At 38.2% G+C, this 26,591-nt stretch overlaps 1 protein-coding gene across 1 annotated transcript in view; it reads right to left on the bottom strand.

Annotated features, from left to right (window-relative positions):
- LOC116901382 (low-density lipoprotein receptor-related protein 1B-like) overlaps positions 1-26,591 on the bottom strand; it is a 199,002-nt gene that overhangs the window by 39,966 nt on the left and 132,445 nt on the right. The window contains exon 13 of the mRNA XM_032903249.1: positions 9,653-9,802. Within this exon, the coding sequence (XP_032759140.1) occupies positions 9,653-9,802 (150 nt within the window). The remainder of the gene's footprint in view (positions 1-9,652; positions 9,803-26,591) is intronic.

Here is a 26,591-nt window from a genome sequence, read left to right as displayed (position 1 = left end):
TACACACACACACACACACACATATATATATATATATATATATATATCTTGGTTGTAGAGATATTTATTTATATTGGGTAGAGATTCATTTTTATGCAGTAAGAATATTTTACAAAATGAATAATTAGTTCAAAAAGTATGAGAGTAAGGTATATAGGTAACATTAAAGCTCACACACCATCTATTATTGTGAGCTCAAAACTCTTAACCTAGAAAAATTTTACAAAGTATTAAATGACCCTTTCTAATAGACTAAAATAAAGATTTCTAATGATTAGATAGCTATCTGATCCTTAAATCCACACGTCAGTGACTTCCTATGTATACACACTGGAATATGTGGATCTGTGTAATATCTGCAGTTCTCTCTGACTTCTCTGACCTGCTATGCTTGCTCTTCCTCATAAAATACACAGCGCTCCTATGATGCTGTTTTATGATTTACTTCTCAATTTTCTGCAAATATCAATAAGCTTATTCCTGCCAATAAGTTTGTTTCATTCATATTTTTTCTTAATTTCACAAATTGATTTTTTCTCACCCTTTAATTAGCTTAAATATATAGGCAGTTTACTCTCCAACTGCTTATATGAATAGGGGAAATGAATACTATGTTGGATAAAATCATTTTGCAATCCGCGAGCCCTGTAACAGTTTAAGTTTGCTTTGTAATCTGATTGTAGTCAAATCTACTGCTCCTCCACACAAGATACTCGACATTGAACGGCAACTGATTGAAGAGGTTAGGTCACTGTCTTCTTCAGATATTAGAGGGCACCATGTCAGATATGTCTGAAGAAGGTAAAAGGCCTCACAACTGCAAAACCTGGTAACCAAAAACTTGATACTGATTGATAACTGCATAGCCTTTCTAAGCACAAACTAATAGAAAAATCATGATAGAAAGGGTTTAGTATATCACTATTTTATCAATGTCTATTATATACATGTATGTATGTGTGTATATATCTATGTGTATATGATATGTATGTGTGTGTGTGAGAGAGACAGAGAGAGAGAGAGAGAGAGAGAGAGAGAGAGAGAGAGAGAGAGAGAGAGAGAGAGAGAGAGAGAGAATTGTATTTAAAATCTAAAGGTAGAAAGCTCAGAATACCTACCATACAACTCACAGACCATATAAAGCTTAACAAGGGGGACCAAAATGTGGATGATTCAATCCTACTTAGAAGGGGGAACAAAAAAATAATGGAGGCACAGGGAAGGAGGGGCCTGAATGGGAGAGGAGAGGGAAACGCAGATCAGGATTAGGTAGAGGAGGAGACAGGAGAGATATCCAGAGGACTGGGAGAATAACTATAAATATGTAGCAGTGGGGAGTGAGAAATGGAAGAACCACTAGGAAGTTTCAGACACCAGGGATGCTAGATGCTTTCCATGATGCAATGGGGGATAAAATTAGCTGAAATAACCAACAGCGGGGAGATTGAACCTGAAGAGACCACCTCTGGTTGATAGACATGGCCCCCAGTTGAGGGATGGGGCCAACCACCCTGCTCAAAATTTTTACCCAGAATTTTTACACACACACACACACACACACACACACACACACACACACACACACACACAAATGGAGAAGGGACTGAATGAATAGCCATTCAGAGACCACCCCAGTTTGAGTTCTATGGCCATCCATAGACACTAAAACCTGACACTATTGCTGATGTCAAAATGAACTTGCAGACAAGAGCTTGGTAAGGCTGTTCTCTGAGAGGCTCTGTCACCACCTGACTAAGATAGATGTAGATACAACCAGTCATTGGATTAAGCCCCGGTACTCCAATGGAAGAGTTAGGGAAGGGCTGAAGCAGCAACCCCATAGGAAGAACAACAGCACCAATTAACCAGACTCCTCAGAGCTCCCAGGGACTAAACTACAAACCAAGAGAGTATACACGTGTTGGACCATGGCTCAGCTACATATGTAGAAGAGGATTGCCTTATCTGGTATCAGTGGGAGGGTAGGCTCTTGGTCCTATGAAGGCTTGATGCCCCAGAGAAGGGGGATGCTAGAAGGAGAGGTGGAAGTGGGTGGGGGTTACCTTCTTAGAGCCAAAGGGAAAGGGGAGGGGGTGGAAGGTTCATGGAGGGGAGACAGGGAAGGGAGACATTTTTAATGTAAATAAATAAAATAATAAAAAAACCCAACATAAATACAATATAAGCATAAGAAAGATATCTTACTAAGTTAGACACTCAGAAGCAAATAAAAAATATTGATATCTTTGGATAAAACTAAAAAAAATAAGAATAATGGTGGCTGATATGGAACTTAGCTTCTAGCTATCATGTTTATGCTTGAAGACGGCAATAATTGTTTTTGCTATTTCTGGAAGTTATAGAACTGGTAGTTTCGTCTGGTAGACTAGAAAGTTTACAAGATTGTCTTTAGAAATCCCAATACTTTGGAGTTTAGTCATCAGCTGGACAGAGCTTCAAAAATGTTAAGAGTTTCTTCCAACAATTACTGTACACAAAATGTAAATCACATCTGAGCGAGTGAACTCCCTACTCGCTGGAGAACAAAGGAAGCACAAACAAGCCTGCATCTCAATGGCACAATGCAGATCATAAAGCTAACACAGCCATCTGGAAAGAGTTATTTAAGAATCACAAAAATGCTTTGGAGCATAAAACTGTAAAATGACTTAAGCAGTTCTGGTCAGTTAAAATGACACTTGTGTATTCATCCCATATGATTGCTTTATGTTTTTCCCCAGAAGTCACTGTCTTTGGTAAGCCCTCTGTGGAACATAAATTATCATCTCCGCCATGAACTCTTCCTATCCTTGCTCTGGACTCTATACACCCAACTCTTAACCATCACGTACATTACTAATTTATCATCCCTACTATCTTCCATCTACATCACTGGGCAAGCTTTATGTGGTCAGTGTTCTCTCCATATACATCAGTGGCTGGCATATAAAGTAAGTAATGATACGGAGTTGTTGGAGGAGTGAAAGAAACATGTAGTAACACACAATAACCATTGCTACTAGAAGTAGGAGCTTGGCAGCCATCAGTTACATTCTCTTGTGAGAATTTATTTCAAAACAAACAAAAAAAGGCAGATTTTGTCACCATCAGCATATGCCTCTGGCAAAATATCAGGTCTAGTTTAGATTCAGTCAACTAACTAAATACCCAGGATCGGGTATTTCATGTCATTTGACTGTCAATCCTCACAATATAAATTCCCGAATGGACTTTTTCTAAAAATGTGTAACTGTGGTCTTTTCCATCCCTCCACACTTTCTGAAATACTGACCCTGATATTTAATTATTTGGGAATAATTGCCTAGGCCATAACCTTGGGCTTGTTCCTCAACTAGCTCATAACTTAATCTACCTATCTATTCTACTCTAAGTGAGCCACATGGCTGGTCACCTCTCCTCAGTTTCACGTGTCTGTCTCCTCAGAGTTTGAGGCAGATCTGTTCCCATACCTGACTCTATCCCTGAGTTCCTTACTCCCTATCAGAACTCCCACCTATTACTGCCTGCCTTTTGCTAATAGGCTATCAGCTTTTTATTGACAGGTCATGCTTCCATCTAGTACATAAGAGATCTTCTCTATAAAAACAAATGGTCTTTGCTAGTATTTTAAAGTTGCGAAATCTTAAATAAATATCTGTACTATTCACCTTTAAAATGGAAATGTCTTCTACAAAGAGTTAATATTTCTTATGATAAAAATATTTAGAGACGTATGTGATCTTACATGTGATATTTGCTTTCTCCTAAGCAAGTCTGTATATTGAAGCCTAGGCTCAGGCCTTGTTTACTATTATGGAGAGACTACTTTGTTATCCTGACTTATTGATACCCTGCCTGATTTCATTAGGCCTTTCAATCTGTTCACAAAGAAATGAATGCTCTGGACAGAGTAACACACAGAGATGAGTTAATCAACTGTTGTGTAACAACTTTTCTTAAAGATTAGCAACTTAACACAATAACTGCTTCAGATTTTATATGATCTCTTAGACCAGGAATTTTGAAAAGACTCCGTGGAAGGTTCTGGTTTGCAGATTCCTTTCAAGGCTGCCTTAAAGGCTGTTGGTTTGTACTTTAAACTACTGAGTTTCTGACCAGTCTAGAGCTCTGTATTACAAGATGGATAACAGACATAGCTATGGCTGAGCATCTGTTTCTTCCTGCATACTCTTCTCCACAAGAGTTTTTTGGGCATTCCCATAACAGGTGGCCTGTTTTTGTCAAAGTAAGCACTCCAGATGAAGGCAAACAGGAAGACTCACAGAGTTTACCCTTGTCTCAGAGTCATAAATCAGTGCTTCTGATCCATTCTGTTTATTAAAATGGAGTTGGTAAGTCTTGTCCACACTCACTGTGAAATAACAATTCATCACAATTACTATTCCTTGCAGTGTGTGTGTGTGTGTGTGTGTTTGTATATGTTTGCATATGCATGTACACTTCCATGCTTATGTATGTACACATGGAGGCCAGAGTTTATCTTCAAGTATATTCCTTAGGATCTGTCCACCTTCTTTTGAAACAGGGTCTCTCACTGATCTGGTGCCCATCAGACAGATTAGCTTGGCTTGCAAGCAAGTGCCACGCATCTCTTGGGTTCCCTCTTCCAAGCAATGGACTGCAAGCTTAGGCCACAATGACTAGCATGTTGTTTGAGGACTATTATTTGTTCCTCACGCTTAAAGGACAAGAAGTTTAACAACTAGGCCTTTGTCCCAGTCTTAATTTCTACTTCTTATAAAGAAAAATGTGACGCCATTGGTGAAAATGCTTGAAAGCTTTGTCTAAATAATAATATATGTCACATTGTTTTGCAGCCCTATCATATAGTGGCTCTGTACTGATCTGGGCAGTATCAGATATTCAGCATTTCCAATCTCTCTCCAGTTTATCTGTGTACATTATTCTAAGTTAAACTGAGAAACTCCACTGGTCACAGTTTGTAGGTTTGAAAAATCTAAAATTGGTAAAAAACGGCATGAAGTCATTTTTATCTCAGTTTGAGGAGAACCACTTTTAAATTTGGTTTAAAACAAAGATCAGTGATTTACTCTTTGTTGCACGCTACGGAACTAGTGTGAGCTTGTATACATGTGTCTCTGTAGGAAGACAGCATCTTTGTTCTCGGGATATGCAATTTCAGTATTGCTGTGGAGAAATTTCTGTTTAAACACTCTAAGGAATAGAGGAGGGACCTAAGGGAGGACGATTGTTCAATTGTTTTTCTTTTCTTTCTTTCTTATGACTACACTATTCCTCCTCAGTAGGCAGCAGTCCATGCCACTGCTGTTTTCTTCCTTAAACTGAAAGAGTTTAAGACTCTGAGGAAGTAGAGGAAGCCTGTGTAGAATGTGACCATAGCTTATTGGGAAACTAGAGATTACCACTTCACTTCTATTTAGTAATATCTTTACATGTTAGAACCTGAGCTGCTGTTCATGGATATATTAATTGGTCTTGTTCAACTGATGTTAATCAAGCTATTAGGTCAGGGAGGAACATAAATACACAGCCGTTCATTTGTTAAAGGATTTCAGTTTTTGTCAACTCCTGAGAGGATCCATAGTGCTGACATAAAGCCTTTGATTATCCAAATGTATCTTCCATGTTGTTAGGGAACAAAACTATTAACTCACACCTTGTCAAAAAGAAGATTTATTCCATGTTTGTTTGTTTTTCTTTCTATTCATTTTTTAATTGTTCTTTTTTATTATTATTAGATATATTTCTTTACTTACATTTTCAAATGTTATTCCCTTTCCCCATTTCCTGTCCATAAGCCCCTATCCCCTCCTCCTCCCCCATACAGGTGTTCCCCATATCCTCCCCTTTACCCCCCATGACATTACCTTGCACTGTGGTCCAACCTTGGTAGAACCAAGTGCTTTCCCTTCCACTGGTGCCCCAACAAGTCTATTCTCTGCTACATATGCAGTTGGAGCCCTGGGTCAGTCTATGTATAGTCTTTAGGTAGTGGTTTAGTCCCTGGAAGCTCTGGTTTGTTGACATTGTTATTCTTATGGGGTTGCAAGCTCCTTCAGCTCTTTCAATCCTTCCTCTAATTATCCATCTACAGTATAAAGTTCTGGATGTTTTGCACTGGATGACTACTCAGAAAAGGGTCAGTAGTATAAATAAAAGAAGTGGAAGTTACTTTAATTTACCAAAAAGATGGTTTATATAGTATAATACATGTTTCTATGTCACATGTAGTACATAGTATAAAGACATATATATATATATATTGAAGGAGTAAAAAAAGTCAATTTTTGAAGTGTTATGGCTTTTATTTAACATTTTGACGTCATTATGAATTGAAGTTTTGAAAACAATGGGAGTGATTAATCTGGGACTTTCCAAGTTTCCAATTCGACTTTGCTTGAGGTTTAACATATGCAAAAGCACATATGAAAAACATGCTACTGTCGCTTTGACACTGCTGAGTCATATGAATCATGAGACAGACCCATCCTGTTGAACCCATGTTATGCTAGACTATGGGGCATAAATGGAGGATGATCAAGAACCCAACATCATAGTAAGTTGGTGGTCAATCTTGACTGAGACATTATCTCACAAAACCAAGCAAAGAAAATTATGCTAAAGAACAACTATTAATTTCAGCTATAAAATAAGCCATTGAATATAGTTTGTATGCATGTGCATGTGGGGGCAGACGGAGAATATTAACCCTGGAATGTGTAATGTAGTTTTCTTATCAAGCTGTGTGTCATTCAGGTGCATGTATTTGTATATGTGAGTATGTCTGTGTGTATGTTTGGGTATATCTGTATGACTGTTACATGTTGGTGTGTCTGTGCAAACATAGTAAGAATAATGCCAACATTGAATTCTTTGACATAGTGTTCTTAGCAAACCAGATGAGTTAAATACCTAGGACATTAGCCTAACACAGGTCCTGAACATTTCTGTCCTGGCTTTTCCAGGGAGGATTGGATCTTGAGATCTCTCACATAATGAAAAGATTAATTCGTTGATAGAATCACAATCTGAATAGCTCGGAAAGTTAGTGAATCATTGGCTTGGCTCAAGCAGGCTGTTCAGTGGGGGCGTGTCATTAGAAGCTGGTTTTGTCCTGCTGCCCTTCTGTTGCTCTTCCTTTCTGCCATGAGGTGATTGTCCCTAGTGCCAGTCTAGAATCAATGTAGCCAGCCCCAATGAAGAAAAACTTTAAAATCAAGAGCCCACAAAGAACTAATTCCTTTAAGATGTTTATGTTAGTCATACTATTAAAAGAACACTCAAGTTGACTAATAGCGCATAAAAATGTTACAGAAAATTTCCAAATGCCAGGAAATAACAAATCAGTGATTTTTTAAAAAGAAATTCTTTGCTTATAGGTATAAATGCCTTACCTCAAGAAAATCTAGTTTTGAAAATATCAAGTTCAAGAAATAATTCAGAAAAACAAAACAAAACCAAAATCAACTATCAAAAAGTAAGGTAGAGAATGATATCAGGAGAAAGCCACTGAAACCAGGTGGATGCTATTACATTGGCAGCTAGAAAAGCCTGTTGGGAGACCAAAGACCCTTGTGACCTCAGATCACTAAGTGAAAGCAGGAATGTTAAAGACAGAAGGGCCCCATCTCAGTGGAGGAGATAAAATACCTGTTTTCCTGCCCAGTAGCCTGGAAACAGATATTGTTGATGACCTGATGAAATTTTATGCTGTCTGTTAAGGCAGACCACATCCACCTTTTGCTATCGAGTCAGACCACACCTAAATTCCCTAAAATGATTATCCCAGACTCTTCCTTTCCAAGATCTTAACCTACTCTTAGGGAAGCTGTCACAGTACTTTATAGCCTGCTGACTTCTATGCTACCTTGGTCAGGAACTGCACTATATTTTAGGCTTTTAAGCTATACAACATACACTCATGAGCACATGTGCTTTGTAAAGGAGTTTCAATGTAGTCACATGTTAAGCTTTACTCAGCACCTAGAATTAGACTGCTGATTGCATGGAAAACTTTTTGCAAATTACACTGTTTTTGTTTTTTTTTTTTTTATATGCTGACATGAACTGCCATTAGGGTCCTGATGGCTAATCTAGGTTTCCAAAGTCAATCTGAAGAACTGTTTATTCTCATCCCTTCATGGTTTTTGCTTTCCTGCCTTTACACCTACACAGTTCTCCTCAAAAGCAGAGCATGTAAAACTAGAGAAGGTGAGAACTTAACTTGACATTTAAGCAGAAATCAGCACTTTCAAATGAATAGTCCCGTAGAGTAATACATAATCGTCATTGAATGACAAGTGAAAAGAATCTCCTTTTGCCCTCTTTACAAGAAAGGGAGATACTATTGTATTTTAAACAACTTCTATATTTAAAATTTCACAAATTGTCATTTAGTTCCTTTTTTATGTGAGAGACATTCTCAATATAGCACAGTCTAGTTCAAACTCACTAGGTAGGTAGCACCTGCTGTTCTCAAATTCACTATGTGGCCTAGGATAGGCTGGAGTCAGAGTGCTTCTCACTGTTCTATGTGCTGGGGAAATGCACATACACCACATCTGGCTTTTATTCATGCAGTTTTCATGACAGGAAATAATGCTATTAAAACATAGGGTTTGCATAGAAAAGAAAATTTAAAATATTTCAACATCAATAAATGGTATTCTATCGTTTTCTCATGTACTCATAAAAAATTATAACCAAACCAAAACAAAACAGCCCACATTAAATTATGAATTATTTGTTAACAGGTGAAACAATAGAAATACTATATAGGCAGTATAATTTTTTACAATTTTAAGTCCCTATTTGCTGACTATACAAACTTAAAACAAATCATATTCGGGTTGAATTTCTTTGAATGGTATAAGGTTATGCTGTGCTTTTTGACACATTGTGGTGTTTGGAACTACAATATGAATATTATTTCTCATTTCTTGTAACAAAACACAGTCATTGATAAGCCACATGGGACATTCGGTCTTGCAGGTTGACCACATAGGTCCATCAACAAAACAAAATGTTCCTCACCAAACAACTCTTCTACATGGACCCCCTCTTACAGGTTACAGCTTGCATGATGCTCTCTTTAAAAGAAAAACTTAGATTTCAAAACTTAGCTTATATCAGCAATCCAGCAGAGTTGATTATTTGTTTTATCAAAAGCAAATATTCCCCTAACTTTCTAAATCCTCCTTTATACTGAACAAAAAGGATGGAAATGAGACTTGATCATTAGAATCTGCTCAAAACATGAGACTTCAGGGTAGAGAGTGTGGTCCCCATCACTGGTTATATGATACGGATACCATACCCATGGCTGATAAACAGGTCAGTTTTGACTGCACTGGCAAACATGTAAGGCTTTTACTTTAGAGCCAAAATAGAGCCCAGGAAAGAGTCATACAGGTGTACAATCCACATAAAACTGAGAAGTGATAATCCAGTACTAAGGATAAGTATAATCTGGATAAGTATAAAAGTGTGCTTTGCAAAGTTAAAGAACATTTTAAGAAATCATAGATGCTCAGCTTGACTGTGTTTTTGTTGCCAATGGCACAGTAACTATGCTAGGATTTTAACAGGTAATAATTAGTCAACTCCTAATCAATAGGATTCAGCCTCGCCGCAGAATCACTGCACTTACCCATGATGGTTAAGGCCGTCGCTTTTGTTAATTCTTCCTTCATTGACTCTATTACTTCTAAATTACCACCATCTAGGTTGCATCGGTTTATGGTTCCATTTCCAGAACTGATCCAATAAAGCTTATTTTCCACATAGTCTATCGATAGACCTGTAATTAAACGAAACAACTTACACACAGCAGCAGTCAGTCAAATTGCAATATTCACTTACCATCTCTTGATTGGAAGGGAAAATAGGTTAAAAGTTCACATTTTGGTTTTGTAAAATAAGACCTAGCTAACAGGAAGTTAGATAAATAGTGTCTTATTGAGCTGAGGGGATTCAGACTTTTATCGGCAAGTTCACAGTAGCTACTGATAAAAGTGAGCTTGACGTTGAAAGAAATGGTAGCTGCGTTTTACAGAATGAGGAAACGAATACCCACAAAGCCAAAAAATCTGTGTTCTCAACATAGACATCTGTAACTGTTGGTGTGTTCCACACAATCACAGTTGACAGAGAAACAATGTGTCTGTGCATACAAGTTGGTCACTAAGCCCACTGTGCAGAAGCTTATGGGTGGATGTTCAGATGTGGTAACAAACTGTTCCTGAGATCGGCTGAGTATGAACAAAACACAAATAGTCATCCAACAAACAACATAATAATGACCAAGAAAAAAGAAGAGAGTGAGAGAGAGAGAGAGAGAGAGAGAGAGAGAGAGAGAGAGAGAGAGAGAGAGAGTAGAAGGGACTGACAGGGGTTCATGTGAAAGAAAAGGATGGGATTTCACTGAGACAGTCATTAACTCCAGTGAGTCAAAGGTCAAAGAGGCACTAAGGTACCATTTCACTCACCAAGAACCACTCAGTTTGCCTGCAAGGTATTTTACATGTGGACTCTCTGTTACGGGAGAAGCAGGAAAGGTTTACCAGCAAAACCACAATGCAATAAAACAGGCATTATGGTTATAGATATGGTTTAGACATTTTTTTCTGTTGGGTACACCAGGTAATTTATGTTAACTACTAAGAAAATTAGTCAGAACAACAAATAATATAATAAGGATGATGATATAAATAAATAAATTAATAAAAACATGACCAGGTATGATAGTTTAGGATGAAAATCTTCACCTTCAGTTTGTTTAATAGACTCTACGTGCTTTATGCTCTTTGGATAATGCCTTTTCTAGTAGAAATCTGGTAATATGACCAGATTTTCATAGTTGGCAACATTTGCGTCCTACTTAGCTTTCTGTCTAATCATGTTAAAGTAATATGAAGAATTAAATAAACATGCACATCTATAGAGAATCCTTTCTAAAATGTGTAGTTTGTCCATGTCCATAAGAATTCTAAATTATATCTGACAATCAGGTCAAGTCAGTAGAGAGCTACACTTTTTGATGACTGCATCTGCCCTCGAGATCTCCCAGTAGAACTTGGTGTTGGCGTTTTGCCCTCGGTTTGAAGGAGAGAACTGTTACAAGTATACACAGGAGAGCCTCTGTTAGACTTCCTAAGATGTAGTATCTGAAGGCAGTACATCATATTGTGACCTCTTTATCTATGTACCCATGGGACACATTTCTTTCAGGGCCATGTGCCAGAAAAAGCTATATATGCGAAATATAAAATTTTAACTGATCATATTTCTGTCTTGGCTTTGGCTGCAAAAAAATCAAATTCAGATTTGTGAGCCATCTCCACTAGTCGTAAAAGGATTGCATCTACACTATTAGTTTTAGTCTAGCATTGATAGACAAATCTATTATTTTCTTTCACCTGGAATTTTGAGATCAATAGTGCTGTCTAGCCTTTCTTAGAGAATGTATTTGTTTAAGTTTTCTAATCTTCTTTTTGGAGGGAGAGTGAGCTTTCTTATTGAACATGCATGACTACAAATTAACCCACAATTACTGAACCACTTTCTCAGCTACTGCATATGTGACAGTCTCTCTCATAGGTAATGTATAATGTGAAGTTCACCAGAAAATGAAGTGACAGTTGGGTCACTGAATTCTAGTGTATTATTCAATCTCTGCTGCTGAGCACTTCATGAACATAGAAAGGGACTCTGTCACTATCAGCTGATTGTATGGTATGGAGAAAAGTCAATCTGTTAACAGAAAATCACATCTAAGAAAATATATTACAAAAACCGTAAAATGCCTAAAAAAGTTTTTTTCCTGAAACTGAGGCATACTCACAAATGAACACTTCATTATTAATTACATCTGTCTTTATTTCCTTTGTACTAGTTCAGACTGAATTATAAATTTATACCTGTTGGACAAGTGCTCTACCCTGAGGTACTCCCTCAGCCCTCCAATCTGACTGACTTGTTTATTTGATAGGGTCTTGCTATGCATCCTAGAATAGTCTGAAACTTGAACCCTTCTGCCTAGGTCTCTTAAATAGTAAGATTAAAAGTGGAGGCCAGAGAGATGAGGTGGGAAAGATAATCCAGTAACTAAAGTGGTTGCCTTCCAAGTTTGAGGACTGTAAAGTACTTCTTAGCTATGTGTAAGGAGCAGCATTGTATGTTTCCTGACCCTGGAAAAAAGCTAGCAGGTCATGGACCTCCACAAGTATCAATGGTTGTAATGGGTACAAGGCTTGTTTTTGTAATAATGCACATGCTTTCATGTTCCTCCTTGAGAATATACTTTCTGTCAATGTTAATTACTCCATGATAATCAGAAATAGATGAGTCTGGGAAATGAGTGCATGCTTATTTTTCAACAAAATTGTAGAAAGTTGTGATCTTTAGGGCATCCCTTAAGGCTGTAGGAAAGAACAGTGAAAACATGAATTCAATAATACAAAATTTCTCAACTATGCAAAATATAAGGATGCAGTATGAATCCTAAAAGGATCTTCACAGACCTAAAGGAGCAGAGGTAGCTACACTATGACCCAGCTTGTCAGAAAAATATGAGGTAAGGAGATAAAGAGATTTAGGGAATGGTAAGGAAAGACAAGATCTCTCCCAGCTAAGTTTCTTGGTTATGAGCCTAGCCTTTAATGACCGAGACATCTCTCTAGCCCTGAGGCTGGTCCTTGGCAGAGGCAGAGAACCTCAATGTAATAACCAGAACCCAGGTGAAAAGACCAGGGTAATGATACTTACTTATAACTCCAGTAATGTGAAGGCAAAGAAAGGTAGATATATGCCCAGACTATACTATGGTCAGCTACAGACAAATGAGAGATCCTGTGCCAATTAACAGGACATCTATACCTATGATGGACCTCTGGACTCAACACATCTACACAAAACTGCCTCATGAGTACTCATACATACCCACAATAATAAAATAAAAATATGGACCACAGTGTCTAAAACAATGAAATTTTAAAAAATATATTATTTATATTCAAACTGTATGACAAATAAGAGGAAAAGAGGTGATCACTCTATGCCTACTTAGATTTTCATAGATCTCTTAGGAACTAAATATTTTCAATTCAGGGGCTTTCAAATTCACAAAAGTTTCTTTTCGGATCTATGCATACATCATGTTAATGCCACCTAGACTATCCATCTTTCTTCTTGTTAAGTAGCTAAGTATATTCATTAAATGTGTGAATATTGTTGAATGTGTTTGTTTTCTTGTTTAGAAAATAAAATTTAAGTCTGTTATAAGTTCTCTTATGAATTTAAGATATTTGGAAAGAGTTAAAAAGACAACTCAGCTGTAAGGGCACTTGTCTTGTATGACTGATTATCTGAGTTTGGGATCTACAAAAATGTAAAAAGAGAAATTGATTCCATAAAATCCTTTGGCATCCACAGTGGAGACACAGTATGAACAGCTTGCACATTTGTACATATGTTGTGAATGGACAAACATTAATTAATGAATTTGAAATGAAATTAGTAAAGTCTGTTTTACAAATACTGATGTAAGGATGCTTAGAAACACTGGTGGCTTATTGATATACACGCTTTAAGGTCACGATATTATTTATTAATCATGTGCCTTCATGGATGTAACCTTTTAGGATTGCAGTTTTTCTTCTGGTATCTTTTGTAGGTCTGTACTTGTAGATAGATAATGTTGAAATTTGATTTTATCATGAAATATCTGTTTTTCTCTATTTACAGTGACTGAACTTTTTGCTGGGTATAGTACTCTGGTATGGCATCTGTGGTTTTAGAGTCTACAGGACATCTGTTGAGGCCCTTCTGACTTTTAGTAAAGAAGAAATTTAATCCAGCAACATGGCTGCTCTGGAAAGGGATCAAATCCAAAGGCCTAGGTCTGTGTGGTCCTGCTGGAATGAAGGCATGACACATGCCTCTAATCTAACTAGATTAATACAGACATGCCTTAGTACATACCTTTGATCCTAAACAATGAAGGTTAAGTTTGTAAAAGGATGCAACCATGTTTGAAAGTGAAAAGTAATTTAGTGGTAGAAAAAAGTAGTTAATGAGATAAACTTTACAGAATGGGTCAGAGATAAGATACACCCAACTCTCATGAGGACAGGAGAGAGAGACTACTTAGGAATAGTGAAGGGAGTGAGTGGATGTGAATCCAGTTGAGCTCCTTGCACTTAGTGGGATGCAGTTTATTTCTTGCACTTATGATCAATTATGTTGAGTTTATAGAATCAGTGCAGAGAAAAGGCAGTTTTATAGGGACAATTTTACTGAGATACATTGCAATTGAAGTTAGAACAAATCAGAGAATGCAAGAGAGACAGAAGATTAGACCAGATTACCAGTTAGTTTGTGGCCAAGCAGAGCAATTCAGAAAGAAGACAAGAGAAGTCAGTTTAAATCAGTAAGCTTGGGGAAGAGTTTGAGCCAGAACAGATAAGTTGAACCAGCCAGCCAGAATTTCGAAAGAATTAGAAAGGCCAAGCTTATTCAACAGTTAGCCTCCAAGACGAAAGTTATATCTGCTGAATAAAAGATATTTTTATAGTTTACAGTCTCTATTGAGAGGTTGGGAGTATTTCTTTTTTTTAATTTTATAGGATATTTTTATTTATTTACATTTCAAATGTTATCCCCTTTTCTATTTCCCCTCTGCAAACCCACTATACCATCCCTCCTCCCCCTGCTTTTTTGGGGGTGTTCCCCTACCCACCTACCCATTTCCATCTCACTGCCCTGACATTCTTCTGCACTGGGGCATTGAGTTTTCACAGGACCAAAAGCCTCCTCTCCCATTGATGCTGGGCAAGTCCATATTCTGCTATATATGTGGCTGGAGCCATGGTTCCTTCCATGTGTACTATTTGGTTGGTGATTAGTCTCTGGGAGCTCTGGGGGGCTTGGTTGGTTGATGTTTTTCTTCCTATGGGGTTGCAAACCCCTTAAGCTCCTTCAGTCCTTCATCTAACTGCTCCATTAGGGTCCCTGTACTCACTCCAATGGTTGACTGTGAGCATCTGCCTCTGTATTTGTCAGGCTCTGGCAGAGCATTTCAGAAGACAGCTATATCTGGCTCCTGTCAGCACGCACTTCTTGGCATTTCTAATAGTGTCTGGGTTTGGTATCTGTATATGGGATGGATCCCCAGGTGGGGCAGTCTCTGGATGACCTTGCCTTTGGTCTCTGCTTTACACTTTGTCCCTGTATTTATCCTGCTTTAGACAGGAGCAATTCTGGGTTAAAATTTGGAGCTGAGTGGGTGGCACCTTCACCCAACCAGGAACCTTGCCTAACCTCTGGATATGGTCTCTACACTTTCTCCCTCCCCTTTGTTGGGCATTTCAGCTATTGTTATGCTCACATATCTGTTATAATACATATATTCATATGTAAAAATTGTGTAATACTTTTAAAAATTTAACTGTTTTATCATTAATAATGTGTTTTTAAGTACTGTAAACTATGAACTATGTAGTTCATCTTATGTGCTTTATGTATCTTCTCTTTTAAAGATATAAAATTAAATAAGTATATAAAAATGACAATTAAAATGTGATGGTATTTAGGGGGTAGGGTATTTTTAATAAGACTTTAGAGAGATAAAAATTGCCTAATATTTTCTTTCATATACCAAATTTTACTTTGAAACTTTCCTTCCAGCTTGTGAGTTATCATTATCTGTAACATTATTAAAAAGCACTGAAACTCAGATATGACTGAAATTCAGATGTCTAATTATTAGCCCTGAGCTGTGCAAGTTAGCATGATGACATCATGGGAGCAACTCTAGTCTAACCATCTGTCCACTGCATCTTCATGGATTACTTTCTACCTCCTGGGAAGACCTTAAATACTAGGTTTAATGAATATACTGGTAAAATCCAAGCATTCTTCCTATTGAAGACTCTGTTCTTTCTTATGTGATGACAATACACAATACAATACAATTTTTCAGTCGTGTTCCTAGAAAAGAAATACTTCCCCAGCATCAGTTAGTAATTATCTGAAACACTGGGCAGATAATTGGCAGATAAAGTGCTAGTCACATGAGAGTAAGGATCTGGGACATGCCAAGAACCCATTAAAAAAGTCAGGTGTGGTGGAACATGCTTGTAATCTCATGGCCTGGATGGTGAAGACAGGCAGACTCCTGTGAATTGGTGCTTGCTGGCCAGCTAGTCAAGAATAATTTATGTAATTTAAGACTTTGTCCCAGAAAGCCAAAAATTATTCCTGAAGAATAATACTCTACTGAAGGATAATATTCACTCACATGCACATATACATGCACAATTATACACACACACACACACACACACACACACACACAATGCATAAACATGATGGTGCTTAGTGTATAAAAACCTTTCAATAAAGGCCAGGCATTCACTATAAGCATGTTGCATGTTTCCTTATACACACTTAAACTAAATCCTGTTGAAATCTTGAATCCATCCCTCTGGTAATTTCTGTTTATTTCAAATGATTTAATTATTATGAATAGACTGTCCATACTGGGTGTCCTAGCAAATGCATGTTAATCTCAGTTCTTAGGAATATGAGGCAGGCGAACTTTGTTCAAAGCCAGCCCAGTCCCTTGTATCAAACACAACAGAAAAAAAAAAGTTTGGTTTACATAATTATGCATAGTTTTCAATTATAAAGCATAATTTTATCAACTTCGCATTGTGAAATGTGGTGCCATACTTGGATCTGTAGCATTTTTAACTCTCATACTCAACAACAGGCAAGTATCAACAATGATATAAGTTTGGAATCCAACAGTGTAAGTGCCAAGGGAGCAGGCTCAAATTCAAACAAAAGACAATACACAGATGGCAAATGGGCAAGAGAGAGGATGTTTAGTAGCATAAATTCAAATTCAGCCCTTCTGCCTGGTCCTTTCTTCTGGAACAGACTGCTACTGGAAGAGGCTATATCCTAAGGCATACCAGAGAATCCACTGTACTCAGTATTTGGTAAGATCCCCCCACCGCCTGAAATCCCACTGCTGGCCCTGAGGGCCAGTGGACTCGGCGACCCACCATTCCCCCTAAATACTTGCTGAATACCAATCCCCTTCTACCTCGTTCTTTCTGCTAGGACAACTGCTAGCTGATCTGCTTCCTGGAAGATGCCATATCCTGAAGCTTACCAGAAGAACCATTGTACTCAGATGTACTCAGAACAATTGATACCACTTTGTGAGGCATCCCAGGAGATTTGCTGCACCCAGGCATCTGACACCACAACCAGAGACATCCAGGAGATCCACTGTACCCAGGACACCACAGCTTGAAGGCATCCCAGGAGTTTTTCTGTACACAGGACAACCGGGGAATTGACACCATTGTCTGAAGACCTCTAAGGGTCTTTGTGACATGCAAGGAAATTGACTCAAAGGACTGAAAGCTTCACACACTACAGCAGTCTGACTACTTCTCTGAAGACATAACAGTCTGAAGGCCTCCCAGGAGATCTACTGCAGCCAGAGCAACAAATCAGCAGCTTCTCTGCCTCGATGAATACACTCCAGTTGGAAGACTCCACAGGAGGTCTGCTACAGCCAGGGCCACTGGCCTACCAGAAGACCTGTTGCAACCCAGGAGCAAAAGATGCAGACTCCAGACAGAGTCACCCAGACCAGCAAACATTAGAGATAAACAGATGGCGAGAGGCAAGCACAAGACCATAAGCAACAGAAGTCAATATAGGTGGGCATCATCAGAACCCAGTTCTTCCACCACAGCAAGCCCTTGAATACATCAACATACTTGAAAATCAGGAAGCTGACCTTAAATCATATCTCATGAAGATAATAGAGTCCTTTAAGGAGGATATAACTAACTCACTGAAAGAAATACAGGCAGACACAAATAAACAGGTAGAAGCCCTTAAAGAGGAAAAAATTAAATTCCTTAAAGAAATACAGAAAACAATCAAACAGGTGAAAAAAGTTGCATAAAGTGGTCCAAGACCTAAAAGTAGAAGTAGAAACAATAAAGAAAACACAAATGAAGGCAAGTCTGGAAATGGAAAACCTAGGAAAAAGTTCAGGAATTACAGATGTAAGTATCACCAACAGAATACAAGAGACAGAAGAGGAAATCTCAGGTGTAGAAGAGATTGATACAAAGGTCAAAGAAAATTCAAAACATAAAAAACGTGTAACCCAAAATATCCAGGAAATTCAGGACACAATGAAAAGACCAAATCTAAGAATAACTGGAACAGAAGAAAACAAAGATTCCCAGCTCGAAGGACTTAAAACATCTTCAACAAAATCAAGAAGAAAACTTCCCCAACCTAAAGAAAAAAAAAAAAGCCATAAAGGTACAAGAAAGGTACAGAACACCAAACAAATGGAATCAGAAAAGAAAATCTTATCACATAATAATCAAAACACTAAACACACAAAACAAAGAAAAAATATTAAAATGTGAAAGGGAAAGGGGCCAAGTACCTACAAAGGCAGACCTATCAGAATTACACCAAACTTCTCAACAGAGACTATAAAAGCCAAAAGAGCCTGGTTAGAAATCATGCAGACTCTAAGAGAACAGACATCCCAGGCCAGACTACTATACCCAGCAAAACAATCTGTCAACATAGATGGAGAAACCAAAGTATTCCAGGACAAAATGAAATTCAAACAGTATCTATCTACCAATCAGGCCTACAGAGAATCCTAGAAGGAAAACTCCAATGCAAGGAAGGTACCTACACCAAAGAAAAGACAAGATATTAAGCATCTTACAACAAAGCTAAAAGGAGAGAACAAGTACATAAAGGTACCTACAAAGCCAAATACAACAGGAATCTACAGTCAAATGTCTTAATAGCTTTTAATATTAATGGACTCAATTCACCTATAAAAGACATAAGCTAACAGATTGGATAGGCAAATAAGATCCAGCATTTTGCTGTATATAAGAAACACAGCTCAATTACAAGGACAGACTATCTCAGAGTAAGAGGATGGGAAAAGGTCTTCCAAGCAAATGATCCCCAAAAACAAGGTGGAGTTGCTATCCTAATATCCAATAAAATAGACTTTCAACCAAAAGTCATCAAGTGGGATGGGGAAGGACACTTCATATTCATCAAAGGTAAAATCCACCAAGAGAAAAATCTCAGTTCTGAACATCTATGTCTCAAATTCAAGGGCACCCACGTTCATAATTTTTTTTTTACTAAAGCTCAAAACACACATTGAACCCCACACAATAATAAAAGAATACTTTAACGTGCCACTCTTACCAATGGACAAGTCATTGAAACAGAAACTAAGCAGAAACACAGTGAAAGTAATAGCAGTTATGAACCAAATGGATTTAACAGATATCTACAGAACATTTAACCCGAAAACAAAAGAGTACACCTTTTTTCAGCACCTCATGGTACCTTCTCCAAAATCAATCATATAATTGGTCACAAAACAACCCTCAACCAATACCAGAAGACTGAAATAATCCCAGGCATCTTATCAGACCACTATGGCCTAAAGCTGATCTTCAATAACAGCAAAACCAACAGAAAACCCTCATATTTGTGGAAGCTGAACAACTCTCCACTCAATGATAATTTAGTCAGGGTTGAAAAAACGAAATTAAAGACTTTCTGGAATTTAATGAAAATGTTGACTCATCATACCCAAACTTATGGGACACAATGAAAGCAGTGCTAAGAAGAAAATTCATAGCATTAAGTGCACTGGTAAAGAAACTGGAGAGAGTTTACACTAGCAACTTAACAGCACACCTGAGAGCTCTAGAACAAAAAGATGGAAACTTATCCAAGAAGAGTAGACACAGGAAATAGTCAACCTCAGGGCTGAAATCAACCAAATAGAAACAAAAAGAACAATACAAAGAATCAGAAAAACCAAAAGCTGGTTCTTTGAGAGAATCAACAATATAGAAAACCCCTAGCCAAACTAACTAAAGGGTCCAGAAGTAGTATCAAATTAACAAAATCAGAAATGAAAAGGTGACATAACAGAAAGAGAGGAAATTCAAAAACTCATCAGATCCTACTACAAAAGCCTAACCTCAACAAAACTGGAAAATCTAGATGATATGGATAGTTTTCTAGACAGATACCACATACCAAAGTTAAATCAATAGCAGGTAAACTTTCTAAACAGGCCCATATCCCATAAGGAAATAGAAAAAGTCATTAAAAACTTCCCAACAAAAACAAAGGCCCAGCGTCAAATGGATTTAATTCAGAATACTACCAGACCTTTAAAGAATACCTGATACTAACATTCCTCAACTATTCCATAAAATAGAAACAGAAGGAACATTATGTAATTTATTCTATGAAGCATCAATTACTCTGATACCTAAACCACATAAGGACCCTACCAAAAAAAGAGAACTTCAAACCAATATCACTTATGAATATTGATGCAAAAATTCTTGCAAACTGAATCCAAGAACACATCAAAACCATTTATTCATGTGTGCTTCATCCCAGGGATGCAAGCTTGGTTCAATAAACAAAAATCTCTTTACTTAATCCATCATATAAACAAACTCAAAGGAAAAAAATCACATGATCATCTCCTTAGATGCAGAAAAAGCATTTGACAAAATATAACACCCATTCATGTTAAAAGTAATGGAGAGATCAGGAATTTAAGGCCCATACCTAAACATATCAAAAGCAATTTACTGCAAAACCAACATCCAATATCAAATTAAATAGGGTGATACTTGAAGCAATCTCACTAAAATTCAGGACAAGACAAGGATGCCCACTCTCCCTTATCTATTCAATATAGGACTTGAAGTGCTAGCTGGACCAATCAGACAACAAAGAGATTAAGTGGATACAAATTGGCAAAGAAGATTTAAAGGCATCACTGTTTTGCAGATGATATGATAGTATAAGTAAATGACCCCAAAAATTTTACCAGAGAACTCCTAAACCTGATAAACAATTTCAGCAAAGTGGCTGGCTATAACATTAACTCAAATAAATCAGTAGTCTTCCTTTACAAATGATAAAGAGGCTGAGAAAATTATGGAAACAACTCCCTTCAAAAGAGCCACAAATAATATAAAATACCTCAGCGACTCTAACCAAAGCAATGAAAGATCTGTATGGCATTAACTTCAAGTATCTCAAGAAAGAAGATCTCAGCAAATGGAGAGAATTTCCATGCACATGGGTTGACAGAATTAACATACTAAAAATGGCCATCCTACCAAAGGCAATCTACAAATTCAATACAATCCACATCAGAATCCTAATTCAATTCTTCAAAGGCATGGAAAGTACAATTCTCAAATTTATCTGGAAAGGCAAAAAAAAAAAAAATCCCAGAATAGCAAAAGCAATTCTTAGCAATAAAAGAATGGCTTGGGGAAATCACCATCCCTGTCTGACCAAAAGCTCTACTACAGAGCAATAGTGATAAACACTGCATGGTATTGGTTCAGAGACAAACAGGTTGATCAATGGAATCGAACTGAAGACCCAAAATAAAACTACATACTTATGCACATTTGATCTTTGACAAAGAAGCAAAAATTATGCAATGGAAAAAAGAAAGTATCTTCAATAAATGGTGATGGTCTAACTGGCTGTCTGTATGTAGAAAAATGAAAATAGACCCATATTTGTTACCATGCACAAAGCTGAACTTCAAGTAGATCACGAACCTCACCATAAAATCAGATACATTGAATTTAATTGAAGAGAACATGGAAAAAGACCTTGAACTCATTGGCCCAATGGGGAATTTCCTAAACAGAACTTCAATGGCTCACGGTGTAAGATCAAGAATTGATAAATGGGACTGCATGAAACTAGAAAGGTTTTGTAAGGCAAAGAACATAGTCAATAAGACAAATCAGCAACCTAGAGATTGGGACAAAACCTTCACTAAACGCACATCCAATAGAGGGCTAATATCCAAGATCTATAAAGAACTCAAGAAGTTAACCACCCAAACACCAAACAACCCAATCAAAATATTGGGTACAGAACTAAACAGAATTCTTAACAAAGGAACTTTGAATGAATGAGAAGAACCTAAAGAAATGTTTAAAGTCTTTAGTGATCAGAGAAATGCACGTCAAAACCACCCTGACATTCTACCTTACACCAGTCAGAATGGCTAAGATCAAAACCTCAGGTGACAACGCATGTTGGTAAGGATATGCTCCTCTTTTGGTGGTGGGAGTGCAAAGTGGTATAAACACTCTGGAAATCAATTTGGAGGTTCCTCAGAAAATTGGAAATAGACCTACTTAACGAGCCAGGAATACCACTCTTGGGAATATATTAAAAAGATGCCCCACCATGCTACAAGGGCACGTGTTCCATTATGTTCATAGTGACCTTAGTTGTGATAGCCAGAAACTGTAAACAACCCAGATGTCCCACGACAGAATGGATACAGAAAACGAAGTTCATTTACACAATGAAATACTGCTCAGCTATTAAGAACAAGGACATCCTGAATTTTGCAGGTAAATGAATGAAACTAGAAAATATCATCCTGAGTGAGGTAACTCAAACCCAAAAGCATATGCACAGAATGTTTTCACTAAAGAAAGGGGAAAAAAAAGAAAAAAGAAAGAAAAAAGAAGAAAGGTACAGGATCCCCAAGATACAGTCCACAGAACTCAAAAAGGTCAACAAGATGAAGGGCCCAAGTGAGGACTCCTCAGTCCCTCAGTCCCACTTGGGAGGGAGAAGAAACCAATAAGAAGAGGGGAGAGAGGGAGGGACAATAGATGGGTGTTGGGGGAGAGGGGGACATGATCTGCATGATCTGCTATTGAGTGGGAAAAAAGGAATGAAGCTCTGAGGGCCAGCAGAAAGAATGGAAACCGGCAACCTCTGAAGGAAGGAGGTTGGGAGGACCCTCCAGCATGAACCAGAGTCCTGGGAAGTGAGAGACTCACAGGACTCGGGGGAAGGAAGGGGTGGTGTAGATGAAATGCCCTTCAGTGGAGAGAGGGGACTTGTTGAGCCCACCTCCAGCAGAAACATGTGAGGTATCCAGCAGATGGCAATCAAGTGAGGGATGGGGTTGCTATCCCACAATCCAAACTCTGACCCATACTTCTTTCTGTCTGAAAGAATTCAGGGATAGCAGTGGAGAAGAGCCTGCTGAGAAGAAGTTCCAGCCACAGGCCCAAAGCGGGATCCGGATCAAGAAGAGGCCCCAAAACCAAAACCCGATACCATTACTGAGTCTATGCTGCGGTCACAAAAAGGGACCTATCATGACTGCCCTCCAAAAGGCCCACCGAGTTGTTGTAGAGTCAGATGTAGATATGTGCACCCATCCAATGAACAGAAGCTTCTGACCCTTTGTGGCTGAATTCGGGAAAAGCTGGAGGAAGCTGAGGAGGAGGGCAAGACGAGCAGTCTCAATTAACCTGGGCCTCCAAGATCTCTCAGATACTGTATCACCAATCAGGCAGAATACACCAGCTGAGATGAGGCCCCCAACACTTATACATCAGAGGACTCCAGGGTCTGGGTTCAGTCAGAGAAGATGTACCTAACCCTCAACAGATAAGAGGCCCTAGGAAGTTTATGGTGGGGTATAAAATCTGGAGTATAAAAATAAATAAATAAATAAATAAATAAATAAGAAATTAAAATTCAGACTATAATGAATAAAGAAGCTGTGAGCTAATCACTAACATGTTACAGCTGGGAGGGTGAAATGCTAGAGCAACTGTGGAAAAGTTTGAGCAGTCACTTTATAATCAGGTACAGATACGAGCAAATGACTCAGTGGTATAATTTGTGTCCCCGCAAGCAAGAGATTGTGATCCTGAGAACACAGGTAAAGCAGGGCAGAACTTACTGATACGTGTAATCTGTGCACTGTGAACAAGAGACATTATCTGAGTAAATGGGGTGAAGACTGATCCAGGGAGATAAGCCACGTCAACTTCGAGCCTCACATACACCAACTCACTCACATGGACCTACAAATGCAAACATACTACACACATACATACATAAGATGGAAAAAATACACAAAGTGCAAGTCTATTCTTTCCAAAGGACTCAACAATTGGACACTTGGGAATTTATACCAGAAAAAGTAACATATCCTTACAAATAAAAACTTGTACTTGAAAATTTATAGTAACTTAATTATAAATTTGAGAACTGTAACCACTGAAGATGCCTTAATGTTACGGAGCACTATACAGACAAAGCAAAGAACAAACTTATTACAAATGAAGCGATGTCAAGGACTCTACAGAAAGAAATCTGCAATGAAAATTCTGTCTCAAAAGACTTCAGAACCACAATATAAAACATCATTTCTACATAGAAGCAGTGGTGCTATGCCAGGAAGGAAGTAGATGTGATTTTAAATGGATGAGGTGAAGAACAGTCAACTACACACAAGGCAACATTGTATAGACCTAAAGGAAATAGAGGGGAACACCCATATAGAAGTGGAGGGGGAGGGATTAGGGGGATGTTGGCCTGGAAACCAGGAAAGGGAATAACATTTGAGATGTAAATAAGAAATATCCAATTTAATAGAGATGGGTAAAAAGAAATCTAAGTAAATGTTCATAGCAGCATTATTTGTAATAGCCAAAAACTGGAAACAACCTAGATGTCCAGGAACTGAAGAATAGATAAAGAAAACAGGATAAAGCTATACAATGAAATACTATTCAGCATTAGAAACAAAGTCATCATGAATTTTTCAGGCAAATGGATAGAACTTGAGACTATTATCCTGAGTGAGGTAACCCAGTCCAAAAAGGATATGATGCATGGTATATACTTATAAGTGGATATTAGCAATAAAATACAAGACACCCTATAATCCACAGACTCAAAGAAGCTAAAGAAGAAGGGAGGCACAAGTGAGAAAGCTTGAATTTCACATAGAAGGAGGAATAAAATAATCATAAGAGTCAGATCGAGGGAAGGAACTGGATGACAGAGGGGATGGGAAGTGGAATGGGGAAATTCAGAGATCAGGTATAGAGAGAGACAGCAGGTAGTCATAAGAGTAAATGGAAATGTACAAATGATGGGGGTGGGGCATCTCCAGGAAATAGTAGAGACCAGGGATAAAGGAGGCACCCAAGATTAATAGGGGTGACCTTAGCTGTAACTCTCTACATTGGGATATGGAACTTGAAAAGACCACCTCCTGTAGTAAGGTAGGAACTCCAGTGGACCAATAGGGACACCAACTCACCTATTAAACTTTTGACCCCGAGTTTGCTTGGAACAGAGACTGAAGGCATGATCAACTAATAACTGTTCCAACTTGAGACCCATCCCATGGGCAAGCATCAGTGCATGACACTATTAATGATACTTGGTAATGCTTGCAGACAGGAGTCTAGCATAGCTATCCTCTTACAGGCTTCACCCAGTGGCTGGCTCAGAGAGATGCAGATGTCCACAGTCAAAGAGTACATAGAACTTGGGGACTCTTTTAGAAGAATAGGGGGAAGGATTACAGACCCCCAAATGGAGTAGGAACTCCAAAAGAAGACCAATAGAGTCAACTAACCTGGACCCATGGGGCTCTCAGAAACTGAAACACCAACCAAAGAGCATACAGCAGTCTGGACCTAGGCCTCTCCTAACATCTGTAGCAGATGTGCAGCTTAGTCTTCATGCAGGTCCTGAAAAAGTGCAACCCAGCTATCCCAAAAGCTGTTGCATATACATGGTATATGTTTTCCTATCTGGGCTGCCTTTTCTAGCCTCTGAGGGAAAGGACGGGCCTAGCCCCTCAGAGACTTGATGTTCCAGGGTAGGTAGATACAGGCAGAGAGGCAGATGCCCTACGGAGAAGGGGAAAGATGGAATGGGAGAAAGATTATGGGCGAGGGTAACAGGGGGCAGTGAGCAGGATGTAAAGTAAATAAATTAAAATAGATATAACATTAAAAGAAAAGAAATCTGAGTAAGACTGTCAAACTACTATTGTCAGTATCTTGGTTAGGATGTTGCATTGTTGATTTGTGTAATTTTCCAACTGGAGAACATCTAATAAAGTTTATAGGAGAGCTCTGTGCGTTAATTTTAAACTTTTTTTTTACTTTCCTTTCTTTTTTCCCCCCATCTTTATTAAATTGGGTATTTCTTCTTTACATTTCAAATGTTAATCCCTTTCCCAGTTTCCAGAACCCCTCCCCCTTCTATATGGGCGTTCCCCTCCCCATCCTCCTCCCATTGCTTCCCTCCCCCCAAGAATCCCTCACTGGGGATTCAGCCTTGGCAGGACCAAGGGCTTCCCCTTCCACTGGTGCTCTTACTAGGATATTCATTGCTACCTATGCAGTTGGAGCCCAGGGTCAGTCCATGTATAGTCTTTGGGTAGTGGCTTAGTCCCTTTGAGACTGCATATATATTCTTTCTCCATGGCTTTTACTCCCTTCAACTTTTCCATGTATCCTCTCCTTGTTCGCTGTCAAGTTTATGTTCTCTTTTTCATTAATTGCTGTTACAGCACTATGAGTATTTAAAATATACATGAATTCCTAAGTATAAAATTGCTACTTTCTCAGTCTGTTTAATGTTACTGGTATGCATGATTT

Source organism: Rattus rattus, chromosome 5 (genome assembly GCF_011064425.1).
Source record: "Rattus rattus isolate New Zealand chromosome 5, Rrattus_CSIRO_v1, whole genome shotgun sequence".
Lineage (NCBI taxonomy): Eukaryota > Metazoa > Chordata > Mammalia > Rodentia > Muridae > Rattus > Rattus rattus.
Note: the sequence above shows the minus strand (reverse complement) of the source record. Positions and strands in the feature narration are given on the sequence as shown.